The sequence below is a fragment of the Schistocerca nitens genome, chromosome 1, assembly GCF_023898315.1.
Source record: "Schistocerca nitens isolate TAMUIC-IGC-003100 chromosome 1, iqSchNite1.1, whole genome shotgun sequence".
Taxonomy (NCBI): Eukaryota; Metazoa; Arthropoda; class Insecta; order Orthoptera; family Acrididae; genus Schistocerca; species Schistocerca nitens.
This window is the reverse complement of record NC_064614.1, coordinates 784923745-784944827: the sequence shown is the minus strand read 5'-3', so window position 1 is coordinate 784944827 and position 21083 is coordinate 784923745. Positions and strand designations below refer to the sequence as shown.

Below are 21083 nucleotides of genomic sequence, written 5' to 3'. Positions count from 1 at the left end.
TGTTACAGGAGATATACGCTTCCGAGAGCACACAAACAGTTCTGCCGTACAATTTGGTAGATTAGATTAGATTAATACTAGTTCCATGGATCATGAATACGATATTTCGTAATGATGTGTCCAGGGTGACGCTTGTTTAATACCTGTTTCACTTAAAATTTTGACAGGTTTGTTGCTCATAAATGCTTACTTCACAACGTTACTGTTCCGCAGGACATTAACATTCTCAGACTCTGGCAAATAAAATCTTTCGTCCAACAAAAACAATGGTCGCTCAATCCCGAACACTTCCGAAATTCTGTCAACCACGTCTGCTATTTGCCGGTCACGAGAGAGATCGACATAAACACAGGAGAACTTCTTGATGTCACTAAAGAACTGACACAAATCGAGCCTGACTCTAAAACCACCGGCTTCCATTACTCTCCACTAGAAAACCACAACATCGCACAGATTACAAAATAAACATAAACACGAGTACTTCCCAAAGACCTTCCTTTAAATAACAAAGAACACACAGTCCAATGGGCCAGTGCGAGCTGTTGCAAACATCTTCCGTAAAAGAAAGGGCACAAGCTACACCGCACAAGGCCTGAACATTGTCTACGTACACTCAAAGCTAAAGTCTGCGAAGAAAGTAGTACTGTAGGTAGTAGGTACGCCTACAATGAAATGTCAAATTGTTGTGTGTTTGTTAGCGTGTGTCGTCTGTGTGTCTTACGCAGATACTGCAAAACAGCAAGTAGCCAAAGCAAGAATAGAAGTACGAGATATTATGTGTAACTAGCCGAACATGTGGTACTTAATGGTAATTCAACCAAATTTTATGACTTTCAGCGGTAACTATAGTTTCATGTTCTTCTTTGTAGAGCTGTAAGGGATGTCGTCTGAACAGACTACCAGATGTCAAAAAGTTCATCTTTGAAGATGTTCCACTGTAGTATCCTTTTGTTAGAATTGTAGTATTGATTGAAATGTTTTCGCTCAGACCTAAAGGGCGTCGTTGTTCAAGTACGTTAACAGCCTCCTCCGGTAGCGGTAGTGAATGTTCGGTAATTTCAGTTCCAAAATGCAGACCTAGAATATTGATTGACGGTATAGATGTTACCCTGGAATCATTATTTGTTGATATTGAAGACGTATTTGGCAGTGAATACATACAACAAGACGTATCTCATGACGTGATTTCGCGACGAAAAGCTGGAACTCTAACAGTATCTAGAGCTCCTTCTCTGAAAGAAACTACCGATTCTTATTCAGCGGAGTATGCATTGCCTCAGAAACAGCCAGAGAATGGGAGATTAGATTTTCAGACTTCTGAACAAAAGGCTAATTCCGTGGATATGTTGTACAGAAAGAAGATAGATGCAGAAGATAAACGAGTGGCCGAAGTTGCGTTGCCAGACAAAATAGTAATTCGTATGCGCGAAACTCTGACGTTTTTTCTTTTGGATGTACCTAGCACAGTAGCAGAAAGAGATTTCGAGGAAGGGCAGCGTATTGCAGAGGACAATGAGTTATACGATTATTTAACTAAGGGGGAAGGTCAAAATCGGTACACCAGGGACACTGAAGTACAAACTGTGTGGACTGTAAGGAAAAGTAAGGCAACGCTTGCACCTATGTGTGCAATGAAAGATAACTTTGCCATGGCGTCTACGTACGATCTGTATAAATCTTTTGGGAACAACTGAACCTTTGATTTTCGCTAAACTGGAAGACAGTTAAGTTCCTTAACTTACCTGCAGCGAAGATGTGACCTTCAAATCTGTGCCAGGTGCATCGCCGGAGCTTATATTACTAAACAAATTTGATCAGGTAAGTGTGATGATGCTTACGTTAATCAATTGGCAAATCTCACACTGACAAAGTTCACGTGTTGCTGCAGTGGGTACCCCCTTACCAATTTCGCCTGTTGAAAATCCACTTATTACCTCAGTGGCATTATGTTTTTACTTCACTTTGGTCGTTTCATCAGTGAACAAATACTGCTCGTTAGTGTAGTGTAACGAGTGTTAGAGTATGAGTGTGGTATTGACTGGAGCCTTCTCCCCCACACTCTTCTGGAAATCTTGATTGTGGTGACTGGCTGAGTTGTAGCATAGCCTGATGTCTAAAGTGCTTATTTGGTTAAGAGTTGGTTAAGCTAATGAACGTGAATGCCATAGAAAGGTTTTGGCAACAGCTTTACTTAATAACATAGGTTTATATTGTCATGCCATATTTAATGCACCTTTTGGCATAAAAGCTAAAGCTGCAAGGTAAATTCAGGAAACTTACATTAGATTGTGTACGAGACTCTGGTGAGTATTTTGATGAATATTATTTACATAAAGAGCCTGACAAAAAGGATGAAAGTGCCCAGAAGACATGGTCAGATCTTAGTGCAACTTCATACATGCACCCACTTAATGGCAGGTATGTAAAAACAGTCAGAGTTTCAATGCTCATAGACCAGCAGAATGGCAGCCAGAGTACATTAATTGCCATTGTTCATGTTTAGTGTTATCATGGTTGGTAGAGTATTAATAAAGGGCATGGACGGTGTTAGATGTTGAATGATCACTGTGAAGGCTCTCTCTGCTCACATAAATTATCTAATGTATAGAGTGAAGAGTATTCTGCAACTATTTGCTGATAACACTGTAGTAGTTGGGAAAGTATCATCATTGAGTGACTTTAGAAAGATACAGGATGACCTCAACAAAATTTCTAAATTTTGTGATTAATGGCAGCCTGCTGTAAATGTAGAAAAACATAAGTTAGTGGAGATGAGGAGGGAAAAATAATCCTTCACTGTTCAAATAGTGTGTGGTGTGCTACTTGCACAGTCATGTCGATTAAATATCTATGCATAGGTAATGTTGCAAAGCAATATGAAACAGGATGAGCATTTAATGTCAGTGGTAGGGGAAGCAAATATTTGGCTTCAGTGTATGGGGAGAATTTTAGGAAAGTGCAGCTCATCTATAATTGATACCACATGAAGAAAACCAGGCTTTGTGGCTTACTGTAAAATGATTCTATTGCCAACACATTTTGCGTGAGGACAACAAAGACAAGACGAGAGAAAGATGAGCTCGTATGGAAGCATATAGACAGTTGTCTTTTTTTCTCATTCCATTTGCCTTTTGTACAGGAAAAGAAATGACTAGCAGTGGTATAAAGTACTCTCTGCCATGCACCAAATAGTGGCCTTCAGAGTATATATGTAGATATAAAAGGGCATGGAGATGCCACATACTTGAGTGAGACAGCACTATCAAGAGTGTATGAGGGGCCTCATTTGTGTGCATAATTGAATCATGCAGAATCTAGATTTGCTGGGCAATTTTATGTGCCAGATGATAGCCTGCTAGAGAATGTGAGGGCAGGCATACTCATCATCAAGGTTCCAATTGACAACATCATGAGAGGAAGGATTGCTGTATTGTGCAGCAAGTACATCATAATCCCTTCACATCTCTGTCTACCATCTGAGAACACGTAATGGATTCCCTAAAACATTATTTGTCATCCGGTACCATAGGTAAGAGACTAGCAGTAGCTGGACCAGGTAGGCTGCTGTTAAGACCACAGCGTGAAACAGCTGCATTTGGAGTGGTGCTATGTCTGGGAAGCATGGACTGCCAATGAGTGGTATCACATTGTGTTCAGTAATGAATTGCAGTTCTACACTACCACAGGTGACCATCAGTGGCGAGTATGTTGTCAATCTGTGAAGAGATACCACCCTTCAAATGTTTTGGTGAGAGACAGATATGGTGTGGCAGCCATGATGTGTGACTTCAGATCACAGCTGGTTGGAGGGGTCTCCAATGGCACAAAGGTATGTCACCGACATCCTGTGACTTCATGTGCTGCCTTTCGTGCTGTAGTATTTCAACAAACACCTGTGGGCCAGCTTGTCTCAGAAGAGGGCACAATGGCTTTACGAAACCTTTCCCAACCAACTCAATTCATACATGTAGAACAGAGGCAGTGTAATGTCATATTGATGATAAGTGGATAATACTGCCAAGTTCTGTGTAAATTGGACTCGATTTTGTGATCACTGAAATTACGTCACATAACCTTACATCCTGTGAAGTTTCATTTCCTTTCCTCCCACATTTCTGGTTGCTGGTGTGTGTGTGTGTGTGTGTGTGTGTGTGTGTGTGTGTCAGCCCATTTCATAGGTAAACTATGGAAAATGGAAGGTATTCCCACTAAATGTGTCTTAGTGAGGTCAGCCATTTTGTTTCAGTTTTCAGAACACGTTTTCTCATTAATTGAATAAGAAAATACTGACAGCTGTTGTTAATGAATAATAAAGGTGTCAGATCAGGTATAGATTATTTTCAGTAACTCATACTCTTCAGCTGCTCCACTGTCCAAAAGCACAGAAACAGTTTTGGTAGCTTCTCTGTGATTGCAGTGTTCATATTGTGGCACAAAAAAGGCAATCAAATTGTAAAACACTTTTCAGGAGTACTATTCCAGGAGAAATCAGTGTTTTTGATGGGGACAATGGTGGTTGTGACACACATGATGGCTTTGCCACTTGTTACCAAACAAAAGTATGATCTCACAGTCTAATGTAGATCTTGTGAGCTATGTTACAGATCAGTGTGTCACTACAGTCTGCATTTAAAAAAAATATAGTATCAGTAGCGAGGTCAACAGAAGCGTCAGATCCCACCCATCGGCTTTGACCTGTGATGTAAGGCTGTTGTGGTGTGTGACATCACGACGGCGCGGAGTTTAGTTTATAAGTGTGGCGTGTTTGTAGGTGTCATTTTGTTGCGGTCGGTGGTGCCCTCTGGTGGTGTGTTTATGGATTGCGTGTTATGTGGTGTATTGGTTTCATTTTTGTGTTACTGCTTGACCCGTGAGGTATTGTTTTTGACTGTGCTTCGACAGGAATTGGTTTAAGTGAGTTAACAATTTAGTTTTTGTTGTGTCTAAGTTATTGTAGTGCTGTTTGCTGTATGTCGTGTGTGGATTTGTTGCTACCTTTGTTAGGTATGGAGGATATGACGGATAAGCTCAACAGTGCGCTTTTTCGTGCAGAGATGAGGGACAGTGCTTTGTCCCTCATCAAATTTTTGTAACTTTATGGGCTGTGTGTGATTGTAGTGGCTGACCTAGAGTGCAGAGCCGGAATTTTTTTGTGGTTAGTAGTCGTTCTCTTTGGTGTATTTGTGCGTGTTATGATGGTTAGTGGGGTACTTCTGAGTTGTTTGGTTGGTGGTATTGGTGATTTGGTATTGTGAGCTGCTGTTGAGCTATATAGGTCAAGGGAAGTGTTAGATTCCAATTTTGTTTGTCTAGGTGCTGTTTTTGTGGTACCAATAGTTGTGGCAGTGGTGTAATTTTTGGAGTTTTATAATGTGGTATCGACAATTGCAGTTGAGCTATATAGGTGAGGGGAACTGACCGATTCGAGAGGATATTGTGTGTAGTGGAAGTTGGGAATTTTGTGTTGTCATTTTATTTTGTCGTTTTGGTACGGTGGTGTGTGTTTATATTTAGTTTGTCCCCACCCAAAAACCCCCAATTTCCCACGCTTGTCCTGTTAGTTTGACTATATTTTTGGAGGAAGATGTGTGTGGTGGTTTTTCGATTTATTTTCATTTTTGTTGTCATGTTTACGTAATGACATCATAGGCGCAATATTAGAGTCATAGTGAATGGTTGTTTCCGCCATATTGGTGACGTCATGGGTCAAAGCAGATTGGTGGAATTGGACGCTTCTGTATTCTGTATATCATTGTTAAATTTGGAATGCCAGTATCACAATCTTCAGTACACGCAAAAAGTTGATAAGTACTCTTTCATAACCAGGCTACTCACCTTGTTGTAAAATATTCTCTGCCATTGAAGTCTGTTGTAAGACTGAAACACCCTCCTCAAAGTGACACATTAATGATACCTTCGGCATAAGGTAAGCATTCTGGATTATTACTATTATTAAGTAAATTAATTATTTGTTCTAGCTAAAGCAACTTTTGTATGCACTTTTTGTCCTTTTGTATGGGGAGGCAATAGAGTATTTCATACAGTGAGTGTGAAGTAAGCAGTATTTGTAGAAATGTTTCAGGGTCCTATATAGTGTATGGTATTTGTTAAATGATAATCGAAAAACTTTGTCTTGGAACATAATGACACGTTAGAGTGAGTTTTTGTGATTGAGAGTGCTGTTTAGTCATTCAGTTTCTCCTATGTGGTACTTGACACTATTCTGTTCTCTGTTTGCCAGCACTTCACTTGGACTGCTGTGTGGTCTGCATCCAAATTAGTGACATGATACTGCTTATAGACATTTTAAAATTCTGATTCATGCAGACGTATTTGATTGAAATACATTAATGTGCTTGATTTATATTAATGAAAATTATGGTGCAAATGTAACTTTGTAATAATACCACTAGCTACTATGCTCGTAGACCCATATATGGATTTCTTGTCCTAATATGATTTCTAGTGTGGCTCATTGTGACACTAGGTCTAAATAGAAATGTACAGGGGTTCAGTCTTCAGTCTGTCCACGGATTTTTATAAACAAATTTAGACACCAACCCCCATACAAAGCCACGCAAAACGACGAAAAAAACCGACATCACAAAATTCCCCAAATACCACTAAACACAATATCATCTGGAATCTGACACTTCCCTTGAGCTATATAGCTCAACAGCAGTGCCCAATCCCATAAATTGGGATCGAACACTTCCCTTGACCTGTATAGCTCAAAAACATCTCCCGATTCCATAAATTGGGATCGAACACTTCTCTTGACCTACATAGCTCAATAGCAGCTCCTGATCTCATAAATTGGGATCGAACACTTGCCGTGACCTATATAGATCAACAGCAGCTCCCGATCCCATAAATTACGATCAAACACTTCCCTTCACCTATGTAGCTCAAGAACATCTCCCGATACCAACATTCACAGCCACACTTTGGGATCGAACACTTCCCTTGACCTATACAGCCCAACAGCAGCTCACGATTGCATAAATTAGGATCAAACACTTCCCTTGACCTATAAAGCTCAAAAACATCTCCCGATACCAATACCAACATTCACAGCCACACATTTCAATAAAAGACTTCCCTCGACCCCAACACACAACACATACACTAAAATCTTACCACAAAAAGTTCCGGCACTACAAACTAGGTTGGCCACCACAATCTCTCTCTCTCTCTCTCTCTCTCTCTCTCTCTCTCTCTCTCTCTCTCTCACACACACACACACAAACCAACGAAAAAATACTCAACCAAAAGAAACACCTGACCCACCCACACCTCAAACCCCCCCCCCCCATCTCCCCCCTCACCCCAAAATAAAAAACCCATAAACAAAAACCAAATGCAACATAAAAAAATCGCAAGCACACACTACAAATCAACAAAAACTTCAACAACTAAAACACAAACCAACACACTCCCCCCCCCCCCCCCAACACTCTTAACACGAAATATACCACCCACCCCTCCCTGAGCCGCAGCCACCCACCCACCTACCCAAACCACCCTAACCAACCACTTTCGGCCTATTCATTTTACTAACAGCCATTAAAAAAAAAAACGAAAAACACAATAGCCCTCAGGTACACTCTTCCGCCAACAGTACTCATCTAAATGAGACTGAAGGTTGAAAGAGTGCCTCTTCCCCCTCCCAAGAACTGACTTAACAGCCCCCCCCACATCCCCTCTATTGTATTTGTGCAAGCCCCCATTTCATAATTTTTGAACTCTAAGCTATGGTTAACGACTAAATGATTAAATCCCCTCTCACCCAACCCCCTATATGAAGAAAATGCATCTGAAACTACTGTGGACCCCAGTTCTTAGTACTCCTCAATTAACCCCACTAATTCCGCCTTAGACCTCCCTTCCACAACCCCTAAAAACACATTCAGAACACCCACCCTTCGGAACGACAGCCCCCAACTCCCAGACACCAGCCACAGACTAACCCCTCCCATACTTCCTTTTCCCAAACTGCGACTCGTCCACCTGCACAACACGCCCCCCCCCCCCCCCCCCCCAGCTTACCCCTGTACTTAATGAACTCGGAACACAATTCTCGGCAAAAAGAAAAACAATCAAGCACACTCCTCTCACTCACACCAGTCTCATGCGCACAAAAACTGTGTCGGGACCTATAACAAAAATAATAAGTCACCAGTACAATCTCTTGCATGCCCAACCTAGACTTCTCGAACCAGGAACCACACCGTATGGAACGCCAAATGTCATCCTTTCGACAGCGCCACATATAACCGTCCCTGGTCAGAGACGTCGGAACTTTAGCCAACTTCATTTCTTCGCCACAAATAAAGCACTTCACGACCTCGGCAATTAAACCAAACAGCTGCAAAAACTTTTATCAGTTCCAAAGTGGTGTTCCCCATCATTTCCCTCAGACGCGCGGTATTAATTTTATCCTTCATATCCATTTCTGAAGAAAAACCACAACCGATTAATTTTACTAAAATTACCACACGACGTAAAGCGAACAACACTAAATTAACCTTCACACAAAACCACAAAATCGTTAACTCACTGAAACGAACTCCACTGCGAACACAGCCAACACTTGAACAATTCTGTATAATGAGCAAGAGCAAACTGAGCCCATTACACCACACAAACGAAAGCCCTGAACATACCACCAGAGGGCAAATTAAATCACAACACAACATCTAGAAACACGCCACACGCACAAACCAAACTCCACGCTGTCATGACGTCACACACCACAACACCCTTACGTCATGGGTCAAAGCCGACGCGTGGGAGCGGACGTTTCTGTCGACCCACAGAGAGTGACACAATCATGTCAACTTCACAAGAGTGCAAAGCGAAGTGATTTGACTATGCTGAAACCTGTCACAAGCAGAGGAAATGGTGCCATCTAGCAGCTGGTGAGTGTACTAAGAACTACTGCGAACCTGAAGACAGTTAGAATGAAAATTTATTGACTTATGCTTGTAATTCACATTTATAGTCGTGATATGTGAGTTCTGTGGTATTCAAATAGTATAAGGTCTTTGCTTCTGTTGATGAGCTGTACATTAAATCGGTTTATATTGAGAGCTAGCTCCCATTGTTACCAAACAATGATAATCGACTCCTTCTCCTAAGGGTCATCAGGTGCATTTTCTCTGTTGTTTCAGCTGATATTTGCAATTCCTTTTTTGCAACATGTAGCAGGAGTCAGCCCAAACAAATACTGGTCATCATGTCTTTCATGCAGTGCCCAGCATCAGTGGAAAGCAAAATGGAATTGCAAATATCTGCCGAAACACCAAAGAAAATGAGCCTGATGACCCAGAGTAGAGGCACCTGATATATTTCATTTGTAAACAAGACTTACCGAAAACACACACACACACACACACACATACATACACACACACACACACACACACACACTTTTTAAAGTGGTATTTTATGTCCACATTCAGTAGAGCTGCTCCAGAGTAGTCTGGTGCATTACATTGTTTACCTAATGGACAATATACCACAAAGAATGAACTCCAGCAGCAAGTGAATAGCACAACTGCATGATGGTAGCAGACTGTCAAGCAAGAAAAGACAGATCACGCAAGGAAGATGTGACAAACAAATGTTTGCCGACATGATGAATTTTAGTGGACACTGGGGATTGTAATTTTAATTTATAAATAAATAAATTTCAAAACTGTTTTGATTTTCTAGGATGTTTCAGATTGATGCTCACAATTTGCTGCAGAGTGAAAATTCATTCCAGAAATAAGGACATATATTGTGGCGAAGCCAATTTTCTGCAGTATCTTTTCTTCCAGGAATGCTAATTGCACAAGGTATTCAGAAAAACTTCATAGAAGTTTGGAACTTAGGAGAGAAGGTAATGGTGGAGGTAAAGCTGTGGAGGGTTATATATGAGATGGCACACTATATATATATATATATCCTTCACCTACACATCAACTCAGCCAATGAACACACCCGTCAACTCCTATCCTTAATAAAAGTCCTTAATCTTTCCTCTCCCACATCCACACCGGCTGTTCAGAGCATCCTCCTGCAGGCCAACCGTAAATTAGAACAGCATGCCACCCTCCACCTCAAAAAACTATCCAATCTCCTGGTTTCCCACCTCCGGAAAGGCAACTCACTCACCCTTCACAACCTTTCCAGCAAACCTCAACCACCTCTCATTGCACACAAACCCAGTCTCTCCCATCTACTCAATCTCCCACTTCCAGCTCCACTCCCTCCAAAACCTCAAAATTCCTTTCAACACAATCTGGAACCACAACACCCTAATTCAGTAGTTAACCTTTCCTCCAAACCTCTCTCCCAATCCGAAACCTCTGTCCTATCCAAAGGCCTCACCTTCAGCCCCACTCCCAGATTCAACCAAACAGCCCTCGTCAAAGATTTACTGTCCTACACCCGTACTCTCTGCTGGAAATATCACTTTGCCACGAAGAAAAATGATCCTAATCCTACTCCTAATGATCCAACTCCCCAAGACACCATCCAAATTGAACCCTGCCTGGAACAGTTCCGTCCTCCGTCACAGCGGGACCCACCTCCTCTTCCTCAAAATCACCCTCTCCAAACCTTCCAGGAATTTCTGACTTCCAGTCTTGCATCTCAATCCTTCTTAAAAAACCTTAATCCTACACCCAACATCACCACTGCTGAAGCCCAGGCTATCCGTGATCTGAAGGCTGACCGATCCATCGTCATTCTTCCGGCGGACAAGGGTTCCACGACCGTGGTACTTGATCGTCGGGAGTATGTGGCTGAGGGACTGCGTCAGCTTTCAGACAACACCACATACAAAGTTTGCCAAGGTAACCCCATTCCCGATGTCCAGGCGGAGCTTCAAGGAATCCTCAGAACCTTAGGCCCCCTGCAAAACCTTTCACCTGACTCCATCAACCTCCTGACCCCACCGACACCCCGCACCCCAACCTTCTACCTTCTTCCTAAAATCCACAAACCCAATCATCCCGGCCGCCCCATTGTAGCTGGTTACCAAGCCCCCACAGAACGTATCTCTGCCTACGTAGATCAACACCTTCAACCCATTACATGCAGTCTCCCATCCTTCATCAAAGACACCAACCACTTCCTTGAACGCCTGGAATCCTTACCCCCGGAAACCATCCTTGTAACCATTGATGCCACTTCCTTATACACAAATATTCCGCACGTCCAGGGCCTCGCTGCGATGGAGCATTTCCTTTCACGCCGATCACCTGCCACCCTACCTAAAACCTCTTTCCTCATTACCTTAGCCAGCTTCATCCTGACCCACAACTTCTTCACTTTTGAAGGCCAGACATACCAACAATTAAAGGGAACAGCCATGGGTACCAGGATGGCCCCCTCGTACGCCAACCTATTCATGGGTCGCTTAGAGGAAGCCTTCTTGGTTACCCAGGTCTGCCAACCCAAAGTTTGGTACAGATTTATTGATGACATCTTCATGATCTGGACTCACAGTGAAGAAGAACTCCAGAATTTCCTCTCCAACCTCAACTCCTTTGGTTCCATCAGATTCACCTGGTCCTACTCCAAATCCCATGCCACTTTCCTTGACGTTGACCTCCACCTGTCCAATGGCCAACTTCACACGTCCGTCCACATCAAACCCACCAACAAGCAACAGTACCTCCATTATGACAGCTGCCACCCATTCCACATCAAACGGTCCCTTCCCTACAGCCTAGGTCTTCGTGGCAAACGAATCTGCTCCAGTCCGGAATCCCTGAAACATTACACCAACAACCTGACAACAGCTTTTGCATCCCGCAACTACCCTCCCGGCCTGGTACAGAAGCAAATAACCAGAGCCACTTCCTCATCCCCTCAAACCCAGAATCCCCCACAGAAGAACCACAAAAGTGCCCCACTTGTGACAGGATACTTTCCGGGACTGGACCAGACTCTGAATGTGGCTCTCCAGCAGGGATACAACTTCCTCAAATCCTGCCCTGAAATGAGATCCATCCTTCATGAAATCCTCCCCACTCCGCCAAGAGTGTCTTTCCGCCGTCCACCTAACCTTCGTAACCTGTTAGTTCATCCCTATGAAATCCCCAAACCACCTTCCCTACCCTCTGGCTCCTATCCTTGTAACCGCCCCCGGTGCAAAACCTGTCCCATGCACCCTCCCACCACCACCTACTCCAGTCCTGTAACCCGGAAGGTGTACACGATCAAAGGCAGAGCCACGTGTGAAAGCACCCACGTGATTTACCAACTGACCTGCCTACACTGTGATGCATTCTATGTGGGAATGACCAGCAACAAACTGTCCATTCGCATGAATGGACACAGGCAGACAGTGTTTGTTGGTAATGAGGATCACCCTGTGGCTAAACATGCCTTGGTGCACAGCCAGCACATCTTGGCACAGTGTTACACCGTCCGGGTTATCTGGATACTTCCCACCAACACCAACCTATCCGAACTCCGGAGATGGGAACTTGCCCTTCAGTATATCCTCTCTTCTCGTTATCCGCCAGGCCTCAATCTCCGCTAATTTCAAGTTGCCGCCACTCATACCTCACCTGTCTCTCAACAACTTCTTTGCCTCTACTCTTCCACCTCGACTGACATCTCTGCCCAAACTCTTTGTCTTTAAATATGTCTGCTTGTGTCTGTATGTGTGGATGGATATGTGTGTGTGTGCGAGTGTATACCTTTCCTTTTTTCCCCCTAAGGTAAGTCTTTTCGCTCCCGGGATTGGAATGACTCCTTACCCTCTCCCTTAAAACCCACATCCTTTCATCTTTCCCTCTCCTTCCCTCTTTCCTGACGAAGCAACCGTTGGTTGCGAAAGCTAGAATTTTGTGTGTATATTTGTGTTTTTTTGTGTGTCTATCGACCTGCCAGCGCTTTTGTTTGGGAAGTCTCATCATCTTTCTTTTTAGATATATATATATATATATATATATATATATATATATATATATATATATATATATATATATATATATATATATTCTTTTTTTAAAGCTAAATATTTTCCAGTTCTTGACAAGACAACATATCCCCTTAAAATACTCTCCATTACAACTAATACATTTGTCCCACTGGTGCTTCCACTGTTCAAAACCTTTTTGTAGTCACCTGTAGAAATGGCTTCTTCACTGTTGTCAAATTGGTATCCTTTCATGCCCCTTTTCATGCGTGGAAATAAGAAAAAGTCACATGGAGTCAGCTATGCGGGGCAGCAGAACCATGTCATTTTTAGCCAAAAACTGTCTTAACACAGATGGCTGTGTATAGGGTAGTGTGTTGTCAGTGGAAGAACAGTCTTCTGTCTGTCACAAATTGGGTCTTTTTTAGACGAACACTTTTGTGCAATATTCTTATAATGATCTGTGAGTACAAGCTCTTGAACTTGGTCAATATTTTCGTTGATTTGGGCAGTTCGATGTCCAGAACGAGGTTTGTCATCAATCAACATGTCACCATTTTTAATTCAAGCAAATCACTCATACACTTGAATCTACCCATAGCGTCATCTTGGTAAGCTGTTTTCAACAGTAAAACACTTTCAATATTTCACAGCTTTAGGTTGTTCACTTAATTTTGCCATCATAAAAAAAAGAAAACAAGTACAAAACAGTGCTAGCAAAAACAATCCCCCCCAGTTGAATGGAACAAGCAAGGTCAACACCCATGCATACTAAAAAAGTCATGTTATTCTGTTTTTGAGTATCCACTCACAATGTGCTTGGATAGATCTGTCAGTACAGCACTCACCCATGAAAGGCAAATGTTCCAAGTCTGGCAGACAGTTTTTTGCTAGGAAGTTTCAAATCAGCTCATACTCCACTGTGGAGTGAAATTTCATTCTAGAATGACACAATTGTTTTCATGGACTTTTCAAAACAATTTTGCAGTTGTAATTTGTATTACTTTGTCTCCAGTCATAACCATTTCTACTAACTTGCTCATCTCCACATGCTTTTCCTTTCCTTATACTTTGAATGGCTTTATAAACTTCTTCTACCATTGCCTGTATTAATTAACATGTTTTCTGATTCATCTCTTGAACTAACAAACCTTTAAGAAATCATCTGATGCAAGTTAAATCTCCTCTCCGTTGATCGTCATTGGGCCATTTGTGATCCTAACTCAGGATGTCAAGTTTCTGTTGCGTTTTTATTTTTGCTCTTATTGTTTTCAATTGTTTCTCTTAGCAAATTCCTATTGTACCTTCTCAAATTCTCTAAAAGATGTTTTAAAGCAGTTCTGTTTAATTCACCATAGTCTGGTGAGTCGCTGCTGACCATATATGAAAAATAACTGTATTCTTGTTGAAAATGGTTTGAACCTTGTTAGCATTGCAAGCTCCCCCCACTCAACTGTCCCTATAGAAAACAACTACACATCTCCCCCCACTCAACTGTCCCTATAGAAAACAACTACACATACCTGCCAGTTACATTGTAGAGGCACCTACCTTGCAAGCTCATACCACAGGGGGACATATGTGGCTGACAGCACCTGTATGTTTTATCCTTGAGCTGGTGCTGGATGGGTTATGGCCTCCTCTAAACGTGATCTACTTGTTTTTGTACCTTCAGCTGGAAACAGTCGGAGAACACGACAACAACAGGTGGGCAGTCATTGTGTGGCTGGTCTCATTGTTTAACAAAACTAGAATTCAAAGATGTCTTTACAGAAATTTTATTGTACTAGCAATGTTTCTAAACTTGATAAATTGTCAAGTTTCATAATTACATACAGAACACAGTCAGCAGCCTGTGCTATACACAATATCTCTCAGTAAAATCAAATTAAATCTTTGTTACTTGTGACATGGAGACAGAATTCTATCTTGACATGACCCTAACAATCCATATGCTGGCACAAGTCAAACTGAAGCAAAGTAAGATGTCGCCTTGTAAATATTTGGAATGCTTGAGCAGATTTCAAATAACAATCCTAATGCATATTTGGAAATCTTTAGCAGATTATGAATAACAACCATAATGCTGTTGTCTTCCCCCACCCCCAAAAAATATGCTGTTCACATCTCTTTTTGAGAGTGCATGCACAGCAAGCACGGGCTCCAAGCAGTTGCTGTACATCTTTTTTTCCTGTGTTGCATTCTCACTCTCTAACTGCATATTTTCTCAGACAAAGTCTCTAGGATATATTTCCTCATGACAACCTAGCTTGTTTGTATGACATCAGTTATGGCTTTTCCTACTTAATGATTTATTTATGCATATATTTGTTTTGTACTACATTTTTTATTAACTCATGTTCGTTCCCAATAACTGAGTTTGACCTCCATGATTCCAAAATTTTTTACAGAAGTGCTGGCCATAAGGGGGATGTCATCCAGTACCTACCATGGTAGCAAGTCCATGTGGGGGTTGCCAGGCATCTATACAGTGGTAGCCCCAACAAGGCAGGGAGGTTTCACCTCCCTTTTGCGCATGCTAAGAAGTAGGTGCCCATCCGTTTAGGGCATTGGGACTCCGAGCAATGGCTGTCATCAGAGATGGCCAATGCTCTACCTCAGCAATGCCCATGGTGAGAGCCCTTGTTTGGAGTAAGTGCCATCGTGATGGATATGATGGATATTTCATGCAGTGAAAAGACCAAAGTTATCAACCAGTGGCTAAGAGGCCATGGTAATCTCTTCTAACAGACCTGAATTCTTTAAGGCATATTGCTACAACCCTAGCCATTCCACAGGAGGAAAGCAAAATTAAGTGAACTGAAGAGTGGCAGTTCCCTCAGTTTTTGATGGAGGATCCTTTCTATCTATTACTCTCCTTGTAGACAATATTGAAAATGTATTAGGACAAATGTCTTCTTCAGTACCGTATTAAGTGATTCTGTCTTAAAACTGCAAATCCTACCCAATCATGAGTGTTAATCTCATGTGAAAAATTTTGTAATGTTTCTTTGTAACATTCCCTAACAGCCTGAATATAGCAGAGTGTTACATTTCTCTCTCTGACTTGATACTGCAGATGGATGAGGGATTATATGAAAAGTGGGGGAAGTGAGGCTTCTGATTTGTATATCATGTATGTGACATGGAGCCATATTTCCTATACTATGCCACACCTTAATACGCCAAGACATCAGGCTTGTCTTCCCATTGCAGGAAGCTGCTTCTTGAAAACTCACCACATGATCAACTGCCATTCAGTGTCAGTTATAGAGATGATCGCCCTCCCTGATCTCTGGTACATGGTACCCTAATGAAGGACTGTAAAATCAAGGAACTTCTCTTGTTTTGAACCTGTAAGAAGCTTGACCACTTATATCCTATACCAGCATTATTGCATTTGACACTATTGTGACCACGTCATTGGCAGTACATAGAGTACTTACTCCGTTCATCCCCTTAAAATCAGCCTCCAGTAGTCATGCAAGTAGACCTCTTTGGTGTCCTAAACTTCCCACATCCAGACCAGCCATATCCTCCTCTGGCATCTACTGGTGACAAGGATCCCTTTAGGGGATCCTCTCCTTGGAAATCTACAGACCAGCAATCTGACACTAGCCATTAGTGAAAGGAGCCGTAGACTGTGATCCCAGTGTTGCCCATTCCTCTTCAGTTCCTATGCTCACAACAAATAAGCCCTCACAAGATTCTGACACTCTAAAGTAGTTACAGAGAAAAGGAAGACTATTCTGGTGACAGTGGAGGTGCCAGTGTCCCATCTCCTTGGGGGACTCCATGTTCACAGATGTTGTTCCACATCCAATGGTGACAGTGATCCTGGGGGTGACCTCTCTCTTTGGCTCCTCATACCTAACCAGGATGCTCTTACTGTAAAAATTCAATGGCACTGCAATGCATATTACTGTCTCCAACCAGAATATTAGTACTACATTGCACTAATGACCATTCCCCAACACTTTTGAGTTAACCGTTTTTCTGACTGAACCATACTAGCCCAGAGAGAGTATATGGAGGTGTGTGATAGTTTACATAGGTGTCATCACCACCATACCACATGGGAAGTAATATCAGTGCAAGTGTGAACAACCCAAGAGATACAATGTTTATTTACCCCTGGGCAGGATAGATACATACCTTGATATAGACACTTTAATCCAACAGCTCTTCACTGCCGCTCCCTCTTTTCTCCCACTTAGGGATTTTAGCATACACCATTCCCTGTTGGGGCTCTGATGTCATCTAGTAGGGGCTTTCAGATTTACCAATTATTTTCCAACCTTGATCTGTGTCTCCTCAATGACAGTACCTCTATATATTTTATTGCTGCACAACAGCTACCGACTGATTAACCTCACCAACTTGCTCTACAAATTGCGATATGATAGCCCAACAATTATGCTGGGTTCTCGACACAGGAGTCTACTGTCTTTCTATCAATGTGGTTTCTGGGAGTGGGGTGATACACATCTGACTATTTAATTAGGGTGGAAACAGTTATTGTACAGGCTTTTTTTAGCTTATGTCCTCTTATTGCAATGTTTTTCAACCTATGTGAGGCATTTAACACTGCTTGGGGCCATTACATTTTACTTACCTTCTGTGACTGGACCGTTCTAGGATTGCTACGGATTTTTATTCTGATCTTTTCATATTGGAGAAGGTACAGTCTCATCTCCCCATAGGTCGTAGACAGTGGAATCCCCCTAGGTTCCATGCTGAGCATTACATTTTTCTGCATTGCTGTCAATGGGATAATGACCTCAGATGGACCATTGTTTGCCCCAGCATCATATGTAGGTATAGCCATGATCTGTATCCTTGGCTGTACACCAGTACAAGGTGCCATTTGAAGGGCTTCTGCTTGGACCCTTTCATGTGACTTATAGCTTTCTTCCACAACAATGGCAGTCATGTATATCTGTCATCATACTGAGGTCCATCCTGACCCAGAACTCTTCTTGTGTAGCCAGTGCATGGACACTGTTGCACAGTCACAATTTTGGGGACTCTGCGTTGATAAAAAGTTGACATGGATGCATGTGAAATTGTGCACTTCACAAAATGAAAAAATAAGTAGTATCCAATAACTGTAATATCAGTGAGTCATTTTTGGAATCGGCCATTTCTTAAAATACCTGGGTGTGTAACACTTTGTAGGGATATAAAATAGAATGGATCACATTGGCTAAGTCGTGGGTAAAGCAGGTGGTAGACTTTAGCGTATCAGTAGAAAACGGGAACTGCAATCATTCTACAAAGGAGATTGCTTACAAATCATTCGTGCCACTAGTTCTAGAATAATGCTCAAGTTTGTGAGACCTGTACCAAATAGTACCAACAGGAGGTATTGGAACATATACAGAGTAGAACAGCATGAATGGTCACAGATTCTTTTGATCCATGGGAGAGTGTTACAGAGATACTGAAGGAACTGAACTGGAAGACTCTTGAAGATAGATATAAACTAACATAAGAAAATGTGTTAACAAAGTCACAAGAACAGGCTTTAAATGATGATTCTAGGAATATACTTCAACCCGCTATGTATCGCTCACATAGGGATCACGGGGATGACATTAGAATAACTGCTGCATGCACTGAGACATTGAAACAGTCATTCTTCCTGTGCTCCATACATGACTGGGATGGGAAGAACCCTAATAACTGGTACAGTGGGACGTACCCTTTGCAGTATACCTCACAGTGGCTTGCAGAGAATAGATTTAGATGTCGATGTATTCTCCTGTAACCCTTGCCCACCCCTGGTACATTCCCAGACCATGAATTGAATAACAACTAGCAACAGTGATCCAAACACCGAAATAGAAAATTGAGATTACCATGTCACTGGTTCCAGACAAGTGTGTTGCAGTTTAGCTAGAAATATCCAAGCAACATCTCTCCATTCCGTATTTCGTTTATAGCGAAGGTGAACCAAGTGCTGTCTGTTCTCCAGTAGGGATCCAAGTCATTCAGATGACGTCAATGACAGTAACAAAACACTGTTATATTGTTTCTAGTGTTGTACACTCACAAGCAATATTAATCATGTACCTGGCAAAGAATGCAGTTGAAGAGGAAATGAGAAATGAACTAGAATTTCCTAAATCACGCAAAGAGCAAAGGATGTTGAAGAATTTGATACAATCATAGTTGGTATGATATTGTAGTGCCTATGTTGTTCTGATTACGATGCAAAGTTCCTTTGGACACACATGCATGTCCACAGGAACAGGCACTCCAGCGACAACAGCCGTTACTATATCAAATTTTCATTGTCATCATTCCATTCTATAGTTGATGCTAGTCCTTATTCACAACTGCGAATTCATTTGATGTGAATTGTGTTTGACCTTCAGAAGACATTTTAGTTGCCAAGAATCCCAAACAACATTGCAGTCTGTAACGCATGTCCCAAAGATAAGTAGGTCTAACGTTTTAGAAAAACTACCATACAACATTTTTTTTTCAAACCAAAATTTATTTTTACACAAAAGAGCATTCTTTAAACTACTTTTCTACATAGTTGCCACTATTGTTCAGATTTTTTTCCTAGCAGAGAACCAACTTTTTATCCCCTCTTCATAGAAAGATGCCACCAACGAAGACAGTCACTGCTGAACACCATTTTTTGTGTTGTCATAGCTGTCAAAGTGCCTTCCTCCAAAATCAGTCTTTAGTTAAGTTCAAGAACATATGGCAATCAGAAAGTGCAGATTGGATGGTCGAACTGCTCCCAGCTGAATTGTTGAATGTTTTGAGTGACACCAATAGAATAGGGATGTGTGCTGTAATGAAGCAACACAATTGCACACCAAAGTTTTTACACTTTTCCACAGCATCATACTGCATGGGCAGTTTTTCACCTCTAGGAAGGAACTCAGAAAGCAAAAAAAACGGTGCTTAGTGGAGGGGGGCATAAAGAAAATTTACACCAGACAATTGCAATAAATAACAATTCGTTTACTTACAAACTCTTTTGCTAAACACAGTGCTTTCCTGTATTTGCTCCTTATTTCTTTGTTACTTATAAACTCCTTCATTTACTTACAAACTTGTTGCTAAACACAGTGCTTTCCCTGTATTTGCTCCCTATTTCATTGTAATTATTTTATTCAATTTGTCTAAAGTTTCTGTGAAAACCTCACTTAATGTGGTTTAATTACCAGGTATTTTGTTCCCTTGAAGGCTTGTGTTATTTATTGATTGACCTTTGTCTGTGCCTATAGAATCATTATTTTTTAAGATATGAACTTGTTTGCTGAAGGCGATCTGAAATCTAGATCTACATATCACAAGCCAACTGATGGTGTGTGGTGGAGGCGTACTTCTGATGTCACTATCTGTTCTCCCCTTCCCTGTTCCATTCACGAATTGTACATGGGAAGAATGATTTTTGCTAAGCCACTGTATCAGCTCTAATTTCTCGTATTATCTCATTGTGGTCATTTCCTAGATGTTTTTGGGAGGAAGTAGTAAGTTGTCCAACTCTTCTCTTCTTGGAAAGTAATTTCTTGAAATTTTGATAGTAAATCTCTGCTTGATGCTCAAAGCCTCTCTTACAGCATCTGCCACTGGAGTTTCTTGAGCATCTCCTTAATGCTCTCCGCCAACTAAAGGATCCCATAGTGAAATGTGCCTCTCTTTGTTGGATCTTCTCTATCTCTTCTATCAGTATTACCTGGTAAGGGTCCCAGACTGATGAACAATACTCAAGAATCAGTCTAACAAGCACCTTGTAAGCCTCTTCTTTGGTGGATGAATTACATTCCCTTAAGATTCTTCCTGTAAATATCAACCTGGAACTGCCTTTCCTGCTAGTTGTTTTATGTGATCATTCCTCTTAAGGTCACTCCAGGTGGGTACTCCGAGATATTTTGTTACATTTATGTACATTCAGTGTTGGCTGCCAGTCCGTGCACCAATCATCAACCCTCTGTAGGTCCTTCTGCCTTCTGGGATTGCTGCCTTTGTATAGACTACCACATCATCATCGAACAGCTGTAAAGAGATTCTAACACATTTTACTAGTTCATTTATATACATTGTAAACAGTAACGGTCCTATCAAACTTCCGCGGGGTACCCCCCGGAAATTACCTTAACATCTGTTGATTTTGTTCTGTTAAGAGCGATGTGTT

The 21083-nt window shown here is 41.7% G+C and overlaps 3 protein-coding genes across 3 annotated transcripts in view; 2 read left to right on the top strand and 1 right to left on the bottom strand.

Annotated features, from left to right (window-relative positions):
• Positions 1-512, bottom strand: part of LOC126261851 (uncharacterized) — a 64313-nt gene extending 63801 nt beyond the window's left edge. Inside the window, exon 1 of the mRNA XM_049958574.1 lies at positions 191-512. Coding sequence (XP_049814531.1) covers positions 191-420 — 230 coding nt within the window. The 5' untranslated portion in view covers positions 421-512. The remainder of the gene's footprint in view (positions 1-190) is intronic.
• Positions 513-575: 63 nt separating this feature from the next.
• The window catches only part of LOC126261835 (selenoprotein M-like), a 50277-nt gene continuing 29769 nt past the window's right edge, over positions 576-21083 (top strand). Inside the window, exons 1-3 of the mRNA XM_049958573.1 lie at positions 576-763; positions 870-940; positions 1749-1818. Of these exons, the coding sequence (XP_049814530.1) occupies positions 668-763; positions 870-940; positions 1749-1818 (237 nt within the window). The 5' untranslated portion in view covers positions 576-667. The remainder of the gene's footprint in view (positions 764-869; positions 941-1748; positions 1819-21083) is intronic.
• LOC126261819 (uncharacterized) lies at positions 952-1740 on the top strand. The gene has a single exon (XM_049958572.1). It carries the CDS (start codon positions 975-977, stop codon positions 1692-1694), a length of 720 nt encoding a protein of 239 aa, XP_049814529.1. The 5' UTR covers positions 952-974; the 3' UTR covers positions 1695-1740.

What these genes read in the sequence shown, in the direction of transcription:
- LOC126261819 (XM_049958572.1), top strand. Translation starts at nt 975, where the DNA reads ATGTTTTCGCTCAGACCTAAAGGGCGTCGTTGTTCAAGTACGTTAACA.